Genomic DNA, 19990 nt, shown 5'->3' on the forward strand with positions numbered 1-19990 from the left:
AAATAACATTATTATTAGTAAATTATTAAATACGTATATGGAGCAGTAAGCATATGTTGGTGAAAAGTACAGGAAATATTCTGCACTTCAGCAGATATAGTGAAAAGCACCTGTTACTGGATTTCTGCATGTTTAAGGAATACATGTAGTTTTAAATATTATTTTTCGGAATCACTTTCCTGCCCTTAATTAAATAATTGATTAAATAAGTAATTAAATTGGTAACAATATTAATACTTACACATTGCTGCAATGAACACGATGAAGGCATGATAACAATTCACAATACACGTAGAATAATTACATTTAGAGAATAAAGTAAATAGGAGTTAAGAGTGTCTCCTTCCTGCTACTTGCCCACAGTGTTATATTGTTTGAAAATTAGCGGTCTTCATTTTTTTTTCTAATCAGACCACTGCGCTACCTGTTATTATTTCAGTCACTGTGTAGAAATGTCCTGGAAATATTAAAGTGAAACTCTATTAAATGTATTTATTACTTTAATGTTACCATACTGATCATAAGATTTTTTGCTGAATTCATACTTTCTTCTATTTTCTATTTTGTTTTGGGTGAAATATATCACTTATTTATGCTGTGTGACCTTGAGTTTTTTCCCAGTGGGATTACACCTATTTTAAAGCATTGCACATATATAAGTGCTTAGCAAAAAAATTATACGGTTATTAAAAAGCTCATTTCAAAATACTTTTGGATATCGTATTTGGACAAACCCTTTAATAAATGTGAATTTGTAATATTTTTCTCCTAAACTACTGCTGATCTGGCCCTGGTTCATGTATTATGTACATACATGTAGTATTATTATGGTGGACTTTGTGGTGTTTCTAGTTGCTTATTATAAGCTCTGATTTTCTGTAACCAACAATCTGAAGTGGTATATTGTAGTGTATATAGTAGTGTAACCTTTTTAGAAGAAATCTTCATCCACTTGAGATATTTGGAGGTATGATAAATCCTGAGGCTCCTGGTGGACACATGTTAGGGGTAAAGGGATTGCACAAGTGAAGTGAAGGAGAGAAGGAGCCCAACAAAACCTAATGGGAGTGTCATATTTACTACCTATGTTTAGTTGGACGCTTCTGATGAGGCATCTGGCTGAAAAACAGGAATATTTGCCCCAGGCAGATGTCAGGCATAGCAAGTGTCTATACTTATGTCTCTTGATAGTGTAGGTGTAGCGTAGAGATAGCAGAGACATGTGGATTGACTGTAGTTTCTGTACTCATGTGTCATAAACACATGAAGGTTGTTAATTAATTACTTGCATTAACATATGATTTATAATTATATGGAAACACAAATAAATATACCAGTTAAATAAAATTAATTTAAATGTACGCATGTTTGTACTGCACATGGGCACCAAAAATGCCTATCTTATTTAAAAAAAATAGATAATAACATATAATAAGAACTGTATTTTCTATCTAATGAAATACATAGTCAGATTTGATTTTATAGTACATACTAAACTTGCACCTTTGTTGGTTCTTAATTATAGCAAATATTCTAAATTGTGTTCTGAATGTTGAAATGCATTCTTTGACAATATATTTCATAGCAAGCTATAAGTTATAAGCTATCTATAATTTATCTTCAGTTCTTACACTGATAACAGCTGATATCTGATCAATTGCTCAGAGTTTTAGGACATGATTGGTCTTTGCATAATTTTTTCCTAAAAAAAAGAACCCCAGTACTGCAGTAGTAGATGAAATAATGATCAATCTTTCTCCTTTCATCCTTTTTGCTAGTAGAGTAATTTGCAGGTGCTGATTGGATTGACTTGCAAACATTAAATGGGCAATTCTCCTAACCACCCAAATGACATGGGATCTCCAACCACCCAATTATCTGAAGCCAGCATTCAACTGTACTGTTAGGGTGAGTGTGTCCATACATCTACCTTAGGGCTCAACAAAAGTGCTATTATTATTTGTCTCACAGTTCTTTTCTGGGAACCTCAGAAAATAGGGGTGTAAAAGTCTTAGAGAGGGACCACCACATACTAGCTACAGGGGGTATCAAGGTAAAATTGCTAGGACTTTATTTTGCAACATAATTTCTCATCTGCCATGAAAACCTTCTACTGACTAATTTGCATAATAGGTAATTAGTTTTGTAACATATGTAGAGATTTTAATTATGTCAGTAACTTATATGTTGCTATTAATTTATTTAGCTCAGACCCAATGGGGGGTATTCAATTGTCAGCGAGTTGGTTTTTTTGAGCGTTTTAAGTAATTTTAACGCTGTTTTTTATTATTCTTGAGTGGGTTAACTTTACCCGCAATTCAATTCCATTTTTATTGCTACGTTTTTTTCATGAAACGGTCCTCTCGTGTTGCAGTTTAAGGTCTATTGAAAGTACAGGGTGTGTGAGAGGCAGCCGCATTAAAAGCTATTCAATTGTTTTTTAACGTGGCTGGTAAAACAGGAAAATATGCTGTTTTATCTCGATCCTCCTTGGGGTGTGTTAAAAATAAAAAAACCTCTGAAAAGTATTTGAAATCGAGTAAAAATGTTAAAAAAAGTTAAACTTATGTTGATCACTAATGTCTAGCTTGTGTAAGTTGATTTTCTTATGAAAAAATATTGAAATAAAAAAAATAAATCACAAATTAATTAAATTTAGGTATGTTTTTGGTACAAATATGAATGTAGCAATGTGTTTTGACATGGTATAGATGATTGTATGGTAAAAAATAGTTCAACAAAAAAATATGCTAAAGAAAATACTGTAATGTAGATATTATCAATGTTTATTGCAATCTAATGTATGGAAATGTATGCAAAACTTTTTTTTTCTGTTATACGTGACAGCATTAAAACTCCCCTAAAATCTCTCAAACACAATTTTTAATGCGCGGGGGCAGCGTTCCATTTTTTTCAAATGAATTGCACGAGTTTTTTCCGCTGCGCTAACTGAAAATGGTCACTATTGCCGGCTAAAACCCGAGGGAGATTTTTTTTTTTTTTTAACATGGCGGAAAAAAATAAATATCTTGCTAACAATTGAATACCCCCCAATCACTGTATTGCACTAAAACCTAATCTAATTTCACTCCTGGATTTTTGCATGTTTAAGAAATATCTGTAGTTTTAAAAATTGTTGATAGGAATTACTTTCCTGCCCACTGTCCTTGTAATTAAATTGGTAACAATATTTCTACTTACACATTGCTGCAAGGAACACGATGAAGGACATGGTGGCAATGACCAGTATATGTAGAATAATTAAATTTAGAGAAAAAAGTAAATAGAGGTTACACCCATTTCCTTCCTGTTCCGTGCCCACAGTATATTGCTGGAAAATTAGCGGTCTTCAGTTTTTTTTCTAATGAGACCACTGCGCTACCTGTTACTATTTCAAAGTTCTACAATCTTTGTGCAGAAACGTCATGGAAACATACCAGAGAAACTCTAATAAATGTATTTCTTCATGTTTTGGTTTTGGTTTTGGCTTTGGATCCTGATTTTTTTTTTTAAAATCCTTATTTTTATTGCTAAAATCACATATTTTTGCTTTTTTCCCCCTACATTATTATTAACCTCAATAACACTAATTTCAAGTCATTTGCAGTCAATTATGACCACCTCACAGATCACAATATTATTTCATACACTTTCAAACAGAGACTGCAAATTTAGAAGACCAAGCTTGCCAGACCTATTATTTGTATTTCAGCAATGACAATTAGCAATGGAGCAGTGGAGCTCTCCTCTTTGTATGTTACTTGTATAACACTTGTAAAGGGAAACTTCCCTTTACAAGGCAGCGCCGCTTTAAATTAAGAGCTGAAGACGCGGGAGTTCAAGAATTCGGAGGTTAATGCATTTACCCATAAGACTGCCAGCCCTATTATTTATATTTCAGCAATGACAATTAGCAATGGAGCAATGGAGCTCTCTTGAATGTCACTGGAAACTTTGAAGAACACTGCTACCCCTACTCTTTCTTTTCTACCAATGACGCTGCCCAACTGCACTAGAGACTGCCAAGAACTGTGCTACCCCTGCTCTGTCCCTTTGTGAAATAGCGCTAGATCGCCATGGAGGGCAATACTTATAGAATCCAAAGTTTGGGAGATCCGAGATCCGACGATGTAACTATGACGTTCTGCCTCATTTTCAATTCGAGGGCGCGCAGAAGAACTGAGCCGCCTCAGCTCAGTACTCGGATCTGCTAAGTTTGTGTGTGTTCGGTTCTCGGGGAACCGAGCCTGAGCATCTCTAGTATTTACATGCATCTGTGTAATCCTATGAGTTTCTTTACAATGCTTTGATACTGAACAATAGATGTGATATTAAATGGACACTCGTATTTTGTTTTTTATTTCATAAATCAATTTCACGTATGGTGCATGTGAGGACACCGGGGTTAGAACCAAAGCTCACTAGATACCCTGTCCTCTAGGCTCACAGGTCACACAGGTAAGGAGACAGGAAAGAAATAATAATCCCTTTTATTAAACAAAGTGTACACACTTAGTAAAATACAACAGTGCTCCCCAAGGAGAAACTTGTTCCCCCACCAAATATATCAAGTGTCAGAAAATCACCAGTGCAAGTAAAAACTCCCCAACAAAGTCCCCAGCGGGTTACCTCCAAGCACAGAGTCCTAGCAGGCCCAAACTCCTGGTAATAAAATCCACAGCTGACAATCCAAGTGGGCCACGGTTTCTGATCCTTAAGGTGGGTCTGTGTATCTTGCTGATCCCAGCCGCTCGACCAACTCTCCACCAGCTTGGTGGGACCCTGGGTATAGTCTCCCTACCGATGTAGGCTCACCAATTCCCCAGAATCTGCGAGTGTCTCCCGATGGAGTAGTAACAGAATCAGTCCTAGAGGTACACTGTCCGATCTCTGTCAAGAAGCTCCTGCCTTAAGCATTCCTTTAAGGCCCTGCGAGAATCCGGTTACTCTCCAACAGTCCAAGTCCTCACTCTCTCAAGATTCTCCAACAACTCACCTTTTATCCCTTCCACAACCCCCCACTCATTGTCCTCTTCTGATTGGTGGTGTGGAGAGTTTGGGTGGTAACAGGGGTGGAAATAGTGCATGAAATCAGTGGTCTCCCCCCTGCGGTGATGGTGCCATTCGGACTGTGTTGCAGACTTGCTAGAACAATAGTTAGCAAACAGGGAGAGACCCCCTCCTGATTTCAGATAAGGTCCTGACCCTCCTCTTTTTAACCCGTTCCACTACTTTTTGATGTCACAGGGTCCACAGCTGATTCCCACTTCCTGTGAGCTGCCTGTCCCCTCCCTCTCTGGACACCACAGCAATAAGAGATCTGGCCACTGGGCGGCATTTAATAACAGAGTGGGCCATGCTTGTTCAGTTGGCCCACTGAGGACAGACCGGGTTGGCAGGATATTCTCAATATAAGGCCCGGGTCTGTCACAGTGCATAATAATCTAATTTACTTTTTCTCAAACTTTAAAATTGTGCACATTTGTATTTATTTTTTTATGACATTCTTATATTGAAGTAGCCCACATTCTTTTAATAATAATTTAATGAGATTATTGTGGGCCAATCTATTTATTTTTAAGTACTTTTTAGGCACAATGGACAGGGTGTTAATGTGCTCCTTGTCCGTTATAAAGGAACAACATGGATGACAACATTGCCACTTGAGGGCTTCCATACATTAATTTCCCAGATTGCCACTGTCCAGGAATGTTTAGCAGAGCTCCTTCGCAGTGCAGTGCTGGTAACCTTTAGCAGCAGTACCGGTCGTTCCCTGACTGAGCTAATTATGGTGAGAGTGGGGGATCCCTTGCTGCTGGTTTCCTACCTTCGCTAACCCTGGGGCTGTTTGCAAAAATTTTAAGGGAGGGAGGGCTAAACTGTCTTAAGTCAAGATGGACTGCATATGCCACACTGTTGTTGCCGGGAACCAGTTGGGCTTACTTTGCCACCGTTCCCTTTCGTTATCCCAAATGCACAGTAGGAGGGGCTTACAAATACTGCCACCACAGGACTCCTTACCGGCATCCAGTACCGGGTTTCTTCTGGGTAACTGATGCTGCGAGTATACACCATTATTGGTGTACCTGGGCTGGTACTCCTGACCTCTTCCAATGGATCAGGGTTGCTGTGGATGGATCCCCTCTGGCCTATCACACTGACCAGGGCTGCTGGGTAGCATGCAGAGGGTTGGTACTGTATGCTGGGTCCAAACCTCAGAAACAGCCGGGAATGGATTAGATTTTAGGTCTAATCTGTAGGTCACAGGGGTAGAGAAGTTTTCAAGAAAGTCTTTGAAGCAAGTGATGTTTATTTACTCACACTGGTTGAAGGTACCAGGGAGTAGGTTAGATGGAACAAGAAGAACAATTTTCAATACAGACAGTGTTTTTTATATAGATTTGGACACAGCGTCATACGGTAAACCAGCCCCCTGAGGTCTGAGCTATTTTTAGAATCAGGATGCAATTTGTTTGCCGAAACATGGATTTGCATGCAATGCAAAGCTAACAATATTTACACTTATCTCTGATATCCTTTTTCTGTGATTTCCTGCATCTTGCTTTAGACGCAGGCAATCTAGTATCAAGTCTAATTAAACCTTCCTGTGTCTTCAGATGCTGGACCATCACACATCAAAAAGTCTAATTAAGATGAGATTAACATGGGTCCTTTCTTCAGACAGATGCAGAATTCACATTCCCAAAGAAAGTTACAAACCCCCAAACAAGTCTTTTTCCTACATCACGATACACAAAATATTTCCTCAACAAAGACTTATTGTATCAGATATATACATCAGAAATAATGCATTTCCTCCAGCAAAGTTAAAATAAACGAATTTCTTCTCCTGGTCTCAGAAATAAAGATATTTCCTTTACCAACATACACACAATATCAAAAATAAATACATTTGCATTATATAAATTAGCGCCCTGCGCTATTTCTTTTCAATAAATTTATACCATAAGTTATTTATAAGTGATCCAGTCAGATGTCTGTTTAATTATTTATTTTTATTAGCATGAACAACCTCATCCGCTATAAATGCTACAATCATCATTAGCCATCCTGAGATAATTATCACTATAACAAGGTGGACAATTAGTGTATAATGATACCTAGCTGCCGGTTTGGTCAGCACACAGGGCTGATACCAGTATTATAAGCTAGTATTTTATAGTATTATATATCGCACACCCTGTGAACAAACTTAATTGTTGTTATTGGGTAATTCAGGTTATAATTGCATGGCTAAATATATTACAAAATACAGTAAAGGAGTTACTCTTCTTCCAGAAAAGCGTTGTCCATTTTAAGATGAACCGAAAAGTCTGGGCGATCTGACAATGGGAAACTTCTAAAAACAGTATTTATTTCACATATTATACCTAGTACCATAGTTGTCACATAAAGAAAACTGAATAGGTGTAAATAATGTATTCTTGTAATTTCTCTCCTGCACATATCACACAGCACACATGGGTATCATAATATATATATATATATATATAAGGGTTATACAGGGGTGTCACGAACAGCACTCACCTTAGCCTGTGTGACGTGTGTGTGACAAAGGGTTAACTAAAAACAACCACCTGGTCTGTCTGAAATGATTAAATCCTTCCCTATCGGTGCCATACACTAGCTTTGCCAACTATGCCACCACCAAGGTTTTTTTTATGAAGAGCTGACACTCTTAGTTAGGGAGCTTTCGGATCTCCCTTAGAACTAATCTAGCACAATTTACTTTACTCACTGTCAACAGCGACCACAATGTTCTCCCCGGTTTTTAATTAGGTAGAGTTTTGACCAAACGGACGCGTGAATTTGCAAGAACACAGAGACTTGAACTTATTAAGTGGAATTTAATATGGAAAATACATCCACAATGCTTAAGATAAAACAGTTAATAAAATGACATACAAATATAATGCAACGGTTTGCATACGGTTTGCATAAAACACAGAATTGATAACTCAGGCATAATCAACTTTCCGGTGCTGGGAGAAGCAGGAAAATGGGACACTCTTCAATGTCAGATTGACTCCCAAAAGTGAACAATTCCTTAGAGTCACAGTGCAGTTTTAAAACCAAGCTGCAGGGCCCACAGCCCCCCCCCCCTTTCTGTGATGTCAGAACTAAGGTCTGTGTGAATGAAAATTAGGGTTTTATGAGCCCTCTGGACACAGCTCCTAAGTCAGGTTTTAAATAACCTGTCCCGACTTATTACCAGTATGGCTACAAACATGATTTTACCTCCACACAACAGGCCATAAGTTCCCCTTCCTCTGCAGACCACACATGCCCCTGGTAAGTATGATATTGGAGAAAAGGATATGATATTTTCCTGTGACCCTATTCAGCTTCATTTTGTCATTGATATATAACCCTGTCTCTGCAGTCGGCATGTCTGAGGCTTCCCAGACGGGCATTAGATTTCACCGTCTTGAAAGAGATTTTCAAAGGCCTTCACATTTGCGACCTGCCACAAATGATACAAAGTGCTACAATGGATCTAGACTATTATCTACCAGCCCCCTCTGGGTAGTTTAACATAAACAAACACATTGATTTAAACAGCTCCTCTGAGCCATGTCACGCTAATTCTAGGAATTAATTTACAAACACATATTTGCAGATTTCTATGCATAAAATTTAGCTTGCACATGACAGGGGGTGTGTCATACCGACACTTCTCCTACTGTCTTCATTGTAGCTCCTCCCTCTAGCTCCTGGGAGTAAGTGTAGTTAGTGCTTGTCTGATATCTGGTGCAAGACCAGGGCTGGGCCACCCTGGGCTGGGAAACTCCCCAGGCAAGTCCCAGGCCTCTGGGCCTGTTCTGGGAGAAAACTCACAGGCCCAAACAGCTGTGCTTTCAAAACCTCAAGTTATTTCTCAGCCAGGTAATGTGAATGTTACCAGTACAAGTGCAGTGATTGTGGAAAAAGGAAAAGATGAAGGAAAGAAAGAGAATGTGGCACAAAAGTAAATGTAATTACTAAACAAGACAAAGGTTTGGAAAGTCAAACTAGCAGCAAACAAATGCAACAGCAAATGCAACAGCTTCAAACAAAGGGAATGAAGCAGCGTCAGGAAGAAATACAACAAATACAGGATAAATCAAAGGAAAGTAAACAACACAAACTGCAAAGAGCACAGGAGGGCAAACAAAGTGCAGCAAACTCACCTGGTGTGCAAACAGCCCCTCTCCCCAGAGACAGAGGAGAACATCTCTGGAAAGACAGACTATGCAAGAAAACCTGCAACAGCAAGTACTTGTAACCAGCCTGGTGCACCCAGGTCGCCCTCGATCCCAGTTAGGTGGAGGTGACCTTGGGAACACTAATAAAGTGACAGCCTGTGTCAGTGGACCCCCCTAAGCTGCAATCTGCAGAGAAGTCCTTGGTGCCATTAAAGCAAAGTGCGTAAAGCTGCAGCTACAACAAACCCAGGATCTAGGCCGCAAGCTGATGATTTAAACCATACAGGAGCAGCAGTGCTAGCAGTTACAAGTTGTATACCTGTCACTGAGAGACATGTGGCAGGAAAGAGCAGTGATATAGGAAAAATGGATATTACTAAGGGAAGACATTCTCCAAGGAGAAATCTCAAGACAGACTCAGAATCTTAAAGGGGCAGAGCGTGCACCTGAGCTGCACCTAGCAGATAAACTCCCTGTACTTGTAAAAAGAATGGAGGCTTTAAAGAATACAAAGCTAACAATACAAAAGCAGATTGAAAATGTCTATAAACTAAAAGCTGCAAATAAAAGCAAAAAAGCTTTATATGATGGTAAACTAAATTCATAAAGTAAAGTAAACCTTGCAATTGTTGTAAGAGACATTGATTCTGTCTTAGAGCAGCTGGGACCTGTTGGAGAAGTATATAAAAATCAGGAGCATTTTGATGCAAATAAAGAGGTACAGATAGAAAATGGAGCCAGAGTCCAGATCTTCATGTGAAGCTGAGTCTGAAGACCTCCCAGATGATGTGCAGCTGCTACAGAAAAGACCAGTGTTGCAGGAAGCCAGTTTTTCCTTTAAGGAAGGAGACTTGTACAAGAAGGGACAGATGGCAGTGGCAAAGCAGCAGAGAGAAAGTACAGATCAAGTACTAACACCTCTGGTCCCGAGGGACATTGTTAAACAACCATTGAGTGGAGATGTCAGCACACCTCAGGAAAGTGGATCCCAGAAGAGAGATGCAACTAGTGGGACACAGGAAAGAGGAGAAGTACCTGAGCATTGTATACAAGAGACTCCTAGCATACATAGTGATAGTGCTGAAAATATGGTGGACAATAATGGTGTTGCTACCGATGAGATAGAATATACAGATGGTAGTTTACAAGAGGTGGTAGTAAATGAATGTGAGGAAGGTTTACAATTAATATGAAATGTTGAACCCTCCACAAAAAGAAAACAATCAGTGGAGCAATCAGGGGATCAGAATACGGATATAGATGAGATGGAAGTCTCAGTAGAGAATACTACACTAAATTTCCCCCCTTTATCTGGAGTGGGACAGTCTCAGGTATCAGCAGATATACCCACAACAGGGAGCAGTCAATCTGTACTGGATCATACACAGAATAGTACACAAGGAAATAATACAAATAGTGGATCTGGCCAGGTTCCTCCTAGGAATGCATGGAGCCGTGGGGCACCAACACTTAGGTCTAATATGAACTATACAGGTCAGGCTTTTAGGAGGAGGAATGTGGTCAGATTCAGGAACAAAGGTACCAGAGAGGAGTTGCCAGACAGAAGATATGTCATACGAGAGTTATTGTGTCACCAGATGGGGTTTGTACTAGCAAACATATTGGCAGTAATAAACCTACCTGATAGACAGGGGTACGATGTGAGTTTTAAACTTATGTCTGATCTGGATAGATTGTAGGCAAATTTCAGCAAGTTTAGGGATGCCGAAGGTTGGAATAAGTTTAGTTTTATTTCAATCTCCAAGCCAGACACAGTCAATGTAACAATATTTTTTTGGAATGAAGCAGTGCCTCCCCAGGACATTGTGATCTGGCTCAGGAGACATTGTGATCTAGTGTCAGACCTGACAAAGAATAAAGATACTGATGGTGTCTGGACTGGTGGTCGGAGGGTTTTGGTAAAACTGCGGCAGTATAACCATGTAACCCACCATCTGCCAAATTCTTTCTTTATTGGACGTGAAAGAGGGGTATGTTTTTATGCGGGTCAGCCCAGGACATGTTTTAAATGTGGGAAGTCTGGTCATGTGGCCAATATTTGCACAATCCTTAAGTGTAATCTGTGCGGTAAGGTTGGGCATGTAAGTGCTACCTGTGTGAATGTTAGATGCAATTTATGTGGAAGAATTGGCCACCCCCATAAGTATTGTCCAGATGCCTGGCATAACATTTGTAAGGATTCTCCAGATGAGGGCTTGGTGGAAGAAGAAGAAGAGGCTTTGGAAGAGGAATATATTAATGTCAGGGTCAATAGTAACACAGCAGGAAGTTCAGCTTGAGATGGCTGATACAGGCAGTATCCAATTAGGAAATAGGTGGACATTTGTTGTAATATGAGTTGATTATGGTTGTTCCATTGTATTCAGTTGGTTTTCATCAATAAAAATCGCCTTCATTGTAATGCTATCACATTCCAGTCTCTTACATAATATCTATATATATATATATATATATATATATATATATATATCTATATCTATATATATATATATATATATATATATATATATGTATATACAGTGGTGGAATTTGGGGTATACGGGGATATGTCATACCACCACTTCTCCTACTGCCTGCATTGTAACACTATCATTAACACTACATTCCCATTACATTGTCCATACCACCATTTCTATATTTCCGCCTTGGCCACTGATCCTAACTGAAGTAAGCGGCACGACAAGAAACAACATATGTAAATCTACCTCTTCTCTTAAATCTGTAGAGATTGTATATAAGTTGTGGTCACAATGATACAGAAGTCATTTAACTTCAACTCCTCCATTGGAAATTATAACATTTTGGTCCACATGTCCAGGCACATTTCCCTAAATATAAACACCCTTTCCGTGTCCTGTTTTTAAATACATTTTACACTAACATATTTAAAAAACAATACATAAAACAATTATATTTATTGAAAACATTATAGAGGATGGGGCTCTGGTCCAAGTGATGTGGTACAGGACAGTAATAAGAATGTCGTCTCCCATCCTAAGTGTCTCTCTCTATATTTTACATTATTAACCATCTCTTGTGGGTGACAATGTATTCCAAGCACATGATGCAGAAACATTCAGAAGTGTAGATACAGGAAAGATGTGGGTTCAGCTCACACATAAAGGAGCGGAGAGTGTGACAGAACATGAGATGGATTGTCCAACGTCATCTGGTCAGTGGCTTCCTGTAGGCTTCACCGCTGCATGTGTGACAGAGGAATCTTCCTAGATGAGGTTTACAATACAATAGTCAAGTTAAAAAAAGTTTCCACTCTATGTGGTGTAGACGTATGTACATGGTAGGTTTTTATAAATGTATACACTTACTATATAGCCACTTTTGAGTAATGGCTAGAGTCAGTACTATATCATGGATCTGAAGAAGAAGGTTATCTGTTTTCCAGGGGTAGTTTTATTTATTTTTTCTACATTGGGCACAATTGAGTCACATATGTGTTATATTGATACTCTATCTGGAACTACATCCTAACAGGCTTCTAAGAGAATAGAGGCACCTGCAGCTGATAGAGGACTAAGCTGCTGCTGGAGTAAGTCAAGTTCTTCAACTCACCCCTGGAAACAAATGATCTTGTTCTTCAGTTCCAATGAAACAACGTTCCTGTGAGCTGGTAGAGTCTAAAGTGGATCCAAAGAGAAGATATTGTATAAATCCTCTTCATGTGTGTGTAACAAATTAATGAAGATTGACCCTGAATTCAATCATATGGTTGGTATACAGTAATATTATTTGAACAACAAACCACGCTTTATTCTGAAAAATATTTGGACTATTTTTTAGTATATAAATTGTTATGGTATATGTTTTTTATGTTTTTCTATGAAAATAGTATATAGTATAAATTTCTTTTAAATAAGATTGATCTGTGATGTATAATTCACTTGGTAAAGGAGATGTGCGCCTTTCTGTTTTTTTCTTTAGTTTTCTATGTAAAATGTGAAAAGCCTTTTCCCCAATAAACCCAACTTACCCCGACATTAATGACGTTTCTTGAACAGTTTTGCCATCTATGATAAAAGATTACATACAGTTACTTAGCTATCGAGGCTGAGTGAAAAACACAAGTAATTCAAATTGAATATCTCAATCAATTACTGATTAACTCCTTCAATACTGCAGCTTTTCCCACCCCTGATTTATTATGGGCTGATCACATATTTATATATTTCATGATAATAAAAAAATTGACAAGCAGACAATAAACTGTGGAAGCATAATTGGAAATAGGAAAGTTCTGTCTTTCAAATGAGCATACACACAGTTTTCTAAGTGCTGGAGATAAGGAGATAGAGGCTACAAAATAGCCTCCGGCATCCCTGGCATTGCTCATTGGCTTTAATAGACTGTGTGTGTGCACGTGCCAGCTCGTTCTATTGCCGGAAAGGTTCCTTTCTTCTGACATAATCAGAGAACATACAGATCATGGTGGGAAATGATCTGTTGGTTTTCTTAGCCCCTTAAATGCAGAGAACAAGTGGGAGTTAGGGGGTCATGTAGAGGAGGTGTCCCACTTCTTCCTAGCACTCAAGGGGTTAAGGGAGAGCTAAACATTCCCTGAGTAAAGATTTGCCATTTGTCTATCATGGGTCAAAAATATTCTCTGACTTCAAAATAGCAATATTCCTGCATTAGCGTCAACTGATACACAAAATACATTTCCATAACACTTCTTGTATCCACTGCATTAGCTGATACTTACAACTATGGAAGCATATTTTACATCTCTACTGCAGTTGTGATTGTTTATGTTGCTGATGGAATCTGCTCGTTTAAAGGTTTTGTTAACCAGAGGACAACGTGCCCTCACTGCGAACATCCCACCATTAGACCCCTGTTGTCGGAAGTGCAGCCACAACATTGCAGGAATGCACAACCCATCCATTTATTACCCTCCCTGAAGTTACTCTCCGCTTCTCATCACAGTGATCCATTATCTCAAACCCCACTGTATCCTATCTCTGAATATCAATAATTCACAAGTCTCCTAAAATACATTACACTGTGTTAGAACATAACACATTATTCAGCATATCAGTTTCAGTCATTACACAGGAGACTGTAATCCCAGCACATATATTACACAATAATAGTAGTGACTATTGGCATTCAGGTCTCCCCTGACATATTTCATACTTCGATGTGGATTTTTGCATTTTCACATTGCAAAACTTGGGCGCTTGTATCTTCACGATGATAGTAACACAGATACAGTACAGGAAATAATAGTTACCTGCTGTTGTATTTGTTAAGTGTGCATTTTCATATAAAGGAAGTGATGAAGCTGAGTTATTTCTGCATGTCCAAACAAGGATACATATGAGAAGTATGACCACTAAGATACCGATTATGGCACGTACCAGGATGGACACTGGGGAACTTTCCTCTAAGGGAACATAGCATACAAGGGTTAGTTATTTGGTAGCTTCTACACTGTAGCTGCAGAATGTTTATATAGTGTGCATCTTGCTCAATAGCTATACATTCTTGTTTTATATTTCAGCATTACAAAACTAAGTGCAATTATAGTTTTTTGCTTCACTGTGGATTCTGCGTCCACTTTGGTCACAGATGTTGGTATAGAGCAGTAGAATCTCAACAATGGACAACTTGCAAACAAACAATAGTTATTTGTAGTAGAAGAACTCATGTTTCATGGAAAAGCACCTTCATAAGGTTTGCATACTATGACATTAAATATAACAGATAACGACTGAAAAAATAGTGGAAGATCCAAAAACGTTTTTTTAACGAAACTTTAACGAAACATTGACGAAAGGACTTTTTTGATACCTGTTTTCTGGGCACCTCTGTAAACAATTGTTGTGTTTACTATTATGGCCGAGCATGAAAGAATTATCTCGAAACAAGCACAGCCCTTAACTTTTAATCTGGCTGAAGTTCAAGGTATCCTTATCCAAGCCAATCCAAGTCAATTGGTTTTGACATACTTTAGGGTGTTATTAAGCTTAAATGACAAAAAAAACCTACGGTAAACTGATTTAAATCTACATGGTAGATCACATTATCATATTTTTGCATCCAACATATCCCTAAAGAATTTCAGATGTGCCATGGACATACTATTGGATGCAATAATCAGGACGTGATGCTATATCCACGCAGCATTGATTGAGATAAGCCTTTGGATTTTTTTATCTATTAATAAGTTTCTAATCACATCATCATTAACATTTATATAAATGACTACACTATGGAGGTGACGTCTGTGTTATTCCTAGGTCTGGTCCTGCAAGCATTGGCCTCATAGAGAATCCAATGATTAAGTGATTATCAGATAAGATCATATTTCATTGAGTTTAATTAAATGCATATGTGTATAAGGGTATTATTTGGTACATCAAGTACTACACTATATTACGCTCTCAATGTATCTTCTGCTGTTATGGATATATGTTCCTAACTCCAGTATTAGACACTTACCATGTTTTATATGTATTTGTATATACAACACGTTACTCCTCTTCCTCACACTGTCGGTGGAAGTTCTCACATCACAGGTATAATTCCCAGAATCCTCCAGCTGAGCTGACGGAACTCTGTATGTATCAGATACACTGAATTCCTGAACATTCCGTCCATCTCTGTAGAAAGCAAATTCCAGTTCTGTGGTGTCTCTGAGAGGAGTAAGAGTTGTGCCACATGTCAGGGTCATGTCATCACCTTCATGTATTGTGTCCAGATCCATTTTTATTTCTGGATATGAGAACAGCTCTAAAAGAGGAAAATATACAACTATATTACAACTGTAAATTGCTGTAAATTGGTGAATTATTTAAGACACAACCTAATAACAGGGTAAAAAATGTCATTAATATTAAAAAAAAATTGATGTACCAATTAAGAATCATATATTGTGAATGACATTCTGATCTTGGATCCCAAATCTTCAGTCCACTTTGAGAATGACATTACATTCATCCATTATTAATTTACATACATAACAGAAGAAGTTACTAGAAGAGAGACAAACAAACATCTGAGAGTAAATTACATGAACAAAATAACAATAATTAAAAAAAAAAATGTTTTCAAAAAATAATAGTAATATGTGTTTCAGAATGTTTAATTGTAACAAGTGAAAGATTTATGTATTACCATGACCTTAGTTCTCTAGGGGAAACAGATGTATCCAGTCTACATAACTGGTTGTATATTTTCCGAACCCTGACGGTTAAAGTTCCAAATACAATATTTAAGGAGGTTCAATCAGCCTTTCTTAAATTTGTACAGAATTATAAACCCCCAAGAACCTCTTTGTTGTACCGGAAAAAAAAAGCTTTCGTGATGTGAAATTCTATTATCTAGTTTCACATCTAAGCCAAACACGTATGTTACCCATAATATTACTGCCTAGCTGAATATTGAAACTAAGTTCACTAACCTAAAATTCCTTGCATCCTTATTGGGATTAGCCAGGAACAGACAATTCCAACTTAATTCCCTCCCTTCTCTTATATCTTGTTTAAATATATTGGGCTCGTGAAATTTAAATTGTTTTCTGCAATATCACCTATTGTCCATATATGGGATAATCCAGAGATTCCACCAGGACGTTTCACTGTTCACTTCAAACTATAGGTGCCAGCAGGAATAAGAGTGTAAATGACCTCAATGTACCAAAAAACTGGGCACCTCTACATGATAATCAGCGCAAATTACCCTCCTTTATAGCTCTAGTTTTTCAGTGATTCCAAGAAGAACACTTTCTTATGTCTCTCCTCCCAGTAGATACCAAGTGATCTAACTCCGCTTGATAAAATTTACCTAAAAACCTCTATCCATAAAAGTATGTTCTCTTCATGAAACAGAATATAAGGTTAGTCATAGTTGGCATTATACCCTTGGTAATCTCTCTAAAATGTTACTACTAGTGTGAACAGTTGGTGAACTTGGGGACCACTCTATCATATATGGTGGAACTGCCCAAGTATCTTTGCATTTTGGGAAAGTGTACATTCCATTATTAACATAGGAGAGAACAAATAATACCTAGAGACCCATTGACCTTTCTACTTTCCTGACCACAGGCTGTAAGCAATCAAACCATGAAATTTGTATCAATATATTAGTAGCCACAAAATCCTTGATTGCTAAAGACTGGAAACAACCCGAACCCTTGTCCATTTTACCTCCTAAAAATGATCTCCAGCGTAGCACAAGTATGGAGAAAATTACATACTACCTCCAGGATAAGCAATTTAACTTAGATGCGTCCTGGGCCACGTGTTTGTTTAAAAAAAGTAAGGCAGAATGTCCAACAATCTCCAAGGGTACTTGACTCTCTGATACCCGTAATTCACTATTGATTCTGTACACCATCGATTGGATACCCTGTCAGGGTAAACCACACCATTACAATTAATACTATGAATGTAAACCTGTTTTCTGATTATTATGTGCACTTAAAATTATCAATTAAAAATCATATATTCAAAATATATTTTCTGATGGTTATTTAAGGGAATAGTCATGATTTGCAACATCAAAAGTCTTCCAAGATGGATGTATGGTCTTGTATAAATGTAGGTGCGGCTGGGTGGATAGAGGCATGAGATGATTGTGTCCTGATTTTGTCCACTACAATGTTGGGAGATGTACAGACATATGAGTGCAGAATTCTCCACTCACCTTCTATCTGAATAGATAACATGTTACTCGTCTTCCTCACACTGCAGCCGTAAGTTCTCACATCACAGGTATAATTCCCAGAATCCTCCAGCTGAGCTGACGGAACTCTGTATGTATCAGATACACTGAAGTCCTGCAACATCCACAAATTTCTGTAGAAAGCAAATTGTAGTCCCAAAGTAGCTTTCACTGGATTAAGTCTTGTAACACAGGTCAGAGTCAGGTCACCACCCACTGAAGATCCATTATGTCTTATTTCTGGATCAGAAAAAAGTTCTGAAAGTGATGATAACAAAATGACTGGGTATGGTGTGACATGTGAGTGATTTACAGCAAGTAAATGCTACACATAGATGCATATTAATATTGTACTTTTGTGCATGGTTGTGTGTTGTACGCAAATGTATATGTCCACCTGTAGATTGCATTAATGTTCCCCATCATGCAGCCACTTTGTTATCCCTCGTGTTGTACAACATTCTAGGTAAAAAGTCATCTCAAACCACTGTCTGTGTTCCAATGCTGTTACCTGCTTGTTTCTACCTTAGTTTGCTGAATATGCGCAAAAGTATTGATTGTCCACCATCCCCACCGTGGAGGATATTACATTTTTGAATTGCCAGAACATTATGAAAAATGTAAGAAGATTATCATTTATTTTTCTCCATATTTTCCAAAATTCATACTAAATAATCAATGTTAACAACAATAAAATATGTAAATAAAAATATATATTAAAATGTAAATGTTAGGAAGAGGTTCATATCTTGAAACGTGTAGCTCTGAGGCACAAGTCACTTTGTGATCCGGATTGCCTGTAATGATGGGGAGCAGCCTAGGGCTAAAAGTATATCTCCATTATCTCAATTAGGAGTGCAATCAGTTATTTTAATAAATTGATGTTAATAAACTCTTTTGGTTGATTGCAGCCTTTTCTCCTTTGTTTTTCTCCAATGCCCTAATTGATATCAGAACTATAAATTATTCACAAAATGTTATCAAGGATAAGACTGTGAATGTTATAACAACTTGTAAAATGGAAAAAAAAATCAAAACCGAATTAATAATTATGTAAAATGTGAAAAAATTTAAAAATAGTTGTCAGGCAGTGTTGTAGTACTGCTTACACAGAGAATTACTAAAAATGAGTGACAGTTCATTGAAGTGCAATGGGTAAGATTTGACGCGTTTCGCAAATTTGTTGTACATTTCTAGTTAGCTAGTCAGACCTCTACTGTAGAACTAACTCTAAAGGCTCCTCATATGACTATCTATAGATTTACTGAGTCAACTTCAGGTCTAACACTACAACACAGCATTGGATAAACAGAATATCAATCAGACACACAATAAGTCAAAGTAATCCGAGCTGTCTCTGATATCCCTGGACTGTATCATGTGACGCCAGCTCAAAAGATGAACCCCTTTATTGAAAAACCTAAATATGGCCGGTCTCCATAAGCATGCCTGCCAAGTTTTGTCTAAAGTAAGTGCAGAATCTGCCCAACGCCGGACATGATTTACCTAACCACTCCTCACGTGCTTGAGATGATATCCACTTTCCGATAAACCTTGGTCCTCTAAGGGCCCACGTCTTATCTGTATATTTATTCATTTAGTTCATGTTATGTGTTATGGATCACTGCATTCTGTATATGTCATGTACGGCGCTGAGGACACTTTGTGGCGCCTTATAAATAAACGATAATAATAATAAACAAAGACATGTGCAAAAATGTGCACTAGAGGTGCCCAAATTCATTGTACTGTGCACCTTATTGACTCTTATGGACTGTAAATATTTTAGTTACTGAAATGACCATATTTACCTTGGATCAAGATAAACGTCTCATCCTTTTCTGTTCTATAAGAAGACAATGACTTGTCTAATCTCTTTGTACATTGGTATATCCCAGTCATAGCTGTGTTTGCATTTGGAATATATAGAACATGCTTTTCTGCCTGTGTATATTTATTATCTGTTAGAAAAAATGTCACTATTTCATATTTGTATAAAGACCAACTGTGACATCTCAGCGTGAATGGGTCACCTTCATATATGTAAGGGGGAGCTTGCAGGATGACAGGGGCTGAAA

General features: G+C 37.8%; 1 protein-coding gene across 1 annotated transcript in view; it reads right to left on the reverse strand.

Annotated features, from left to right (window-relative positions):
• Positions 1 to 19990, reverse strand: part of LOC142108390 (Fc receptor-like protein 5) — a 40198-nt gene that overhangs the window by 10953 nt on the left and 9255 nt on the right. The window contains exons 5-7 of the mRNA XM_075192012.1: positions 19724 to 19984; positions 17895 to 18170; positions 15687 to 15977 (exon numbers count right to left, since the gene is read on the reverse strand). Coding sequence (XP_075048113.1) covers positions 15687 to 15977; positions 17895 to 18170; positions 19724 to 19984 — 828 coding nt within the window. The remainder of the gene's footprint in view (positions 1 to 15686; positions 15978 to 17894; positions 18171 to 19723; positions 19985 to 19990) is intronic.

Source organism: Mixophyes fleayi, chromosome 12 (genome assembly GCF_038048845.1).
Source record: "Mixophyes fleayi isolate aMixFle1 chromosome 12, aMixFle1.hap1, whole genome shotgun sequence".
NCBI classification, from domain to species: Eukaryota; Metazoa; Chordata; class Amphibia; order Anura; family Limnodynastidae; genus Mixophyes; species Mixophyes fleayi.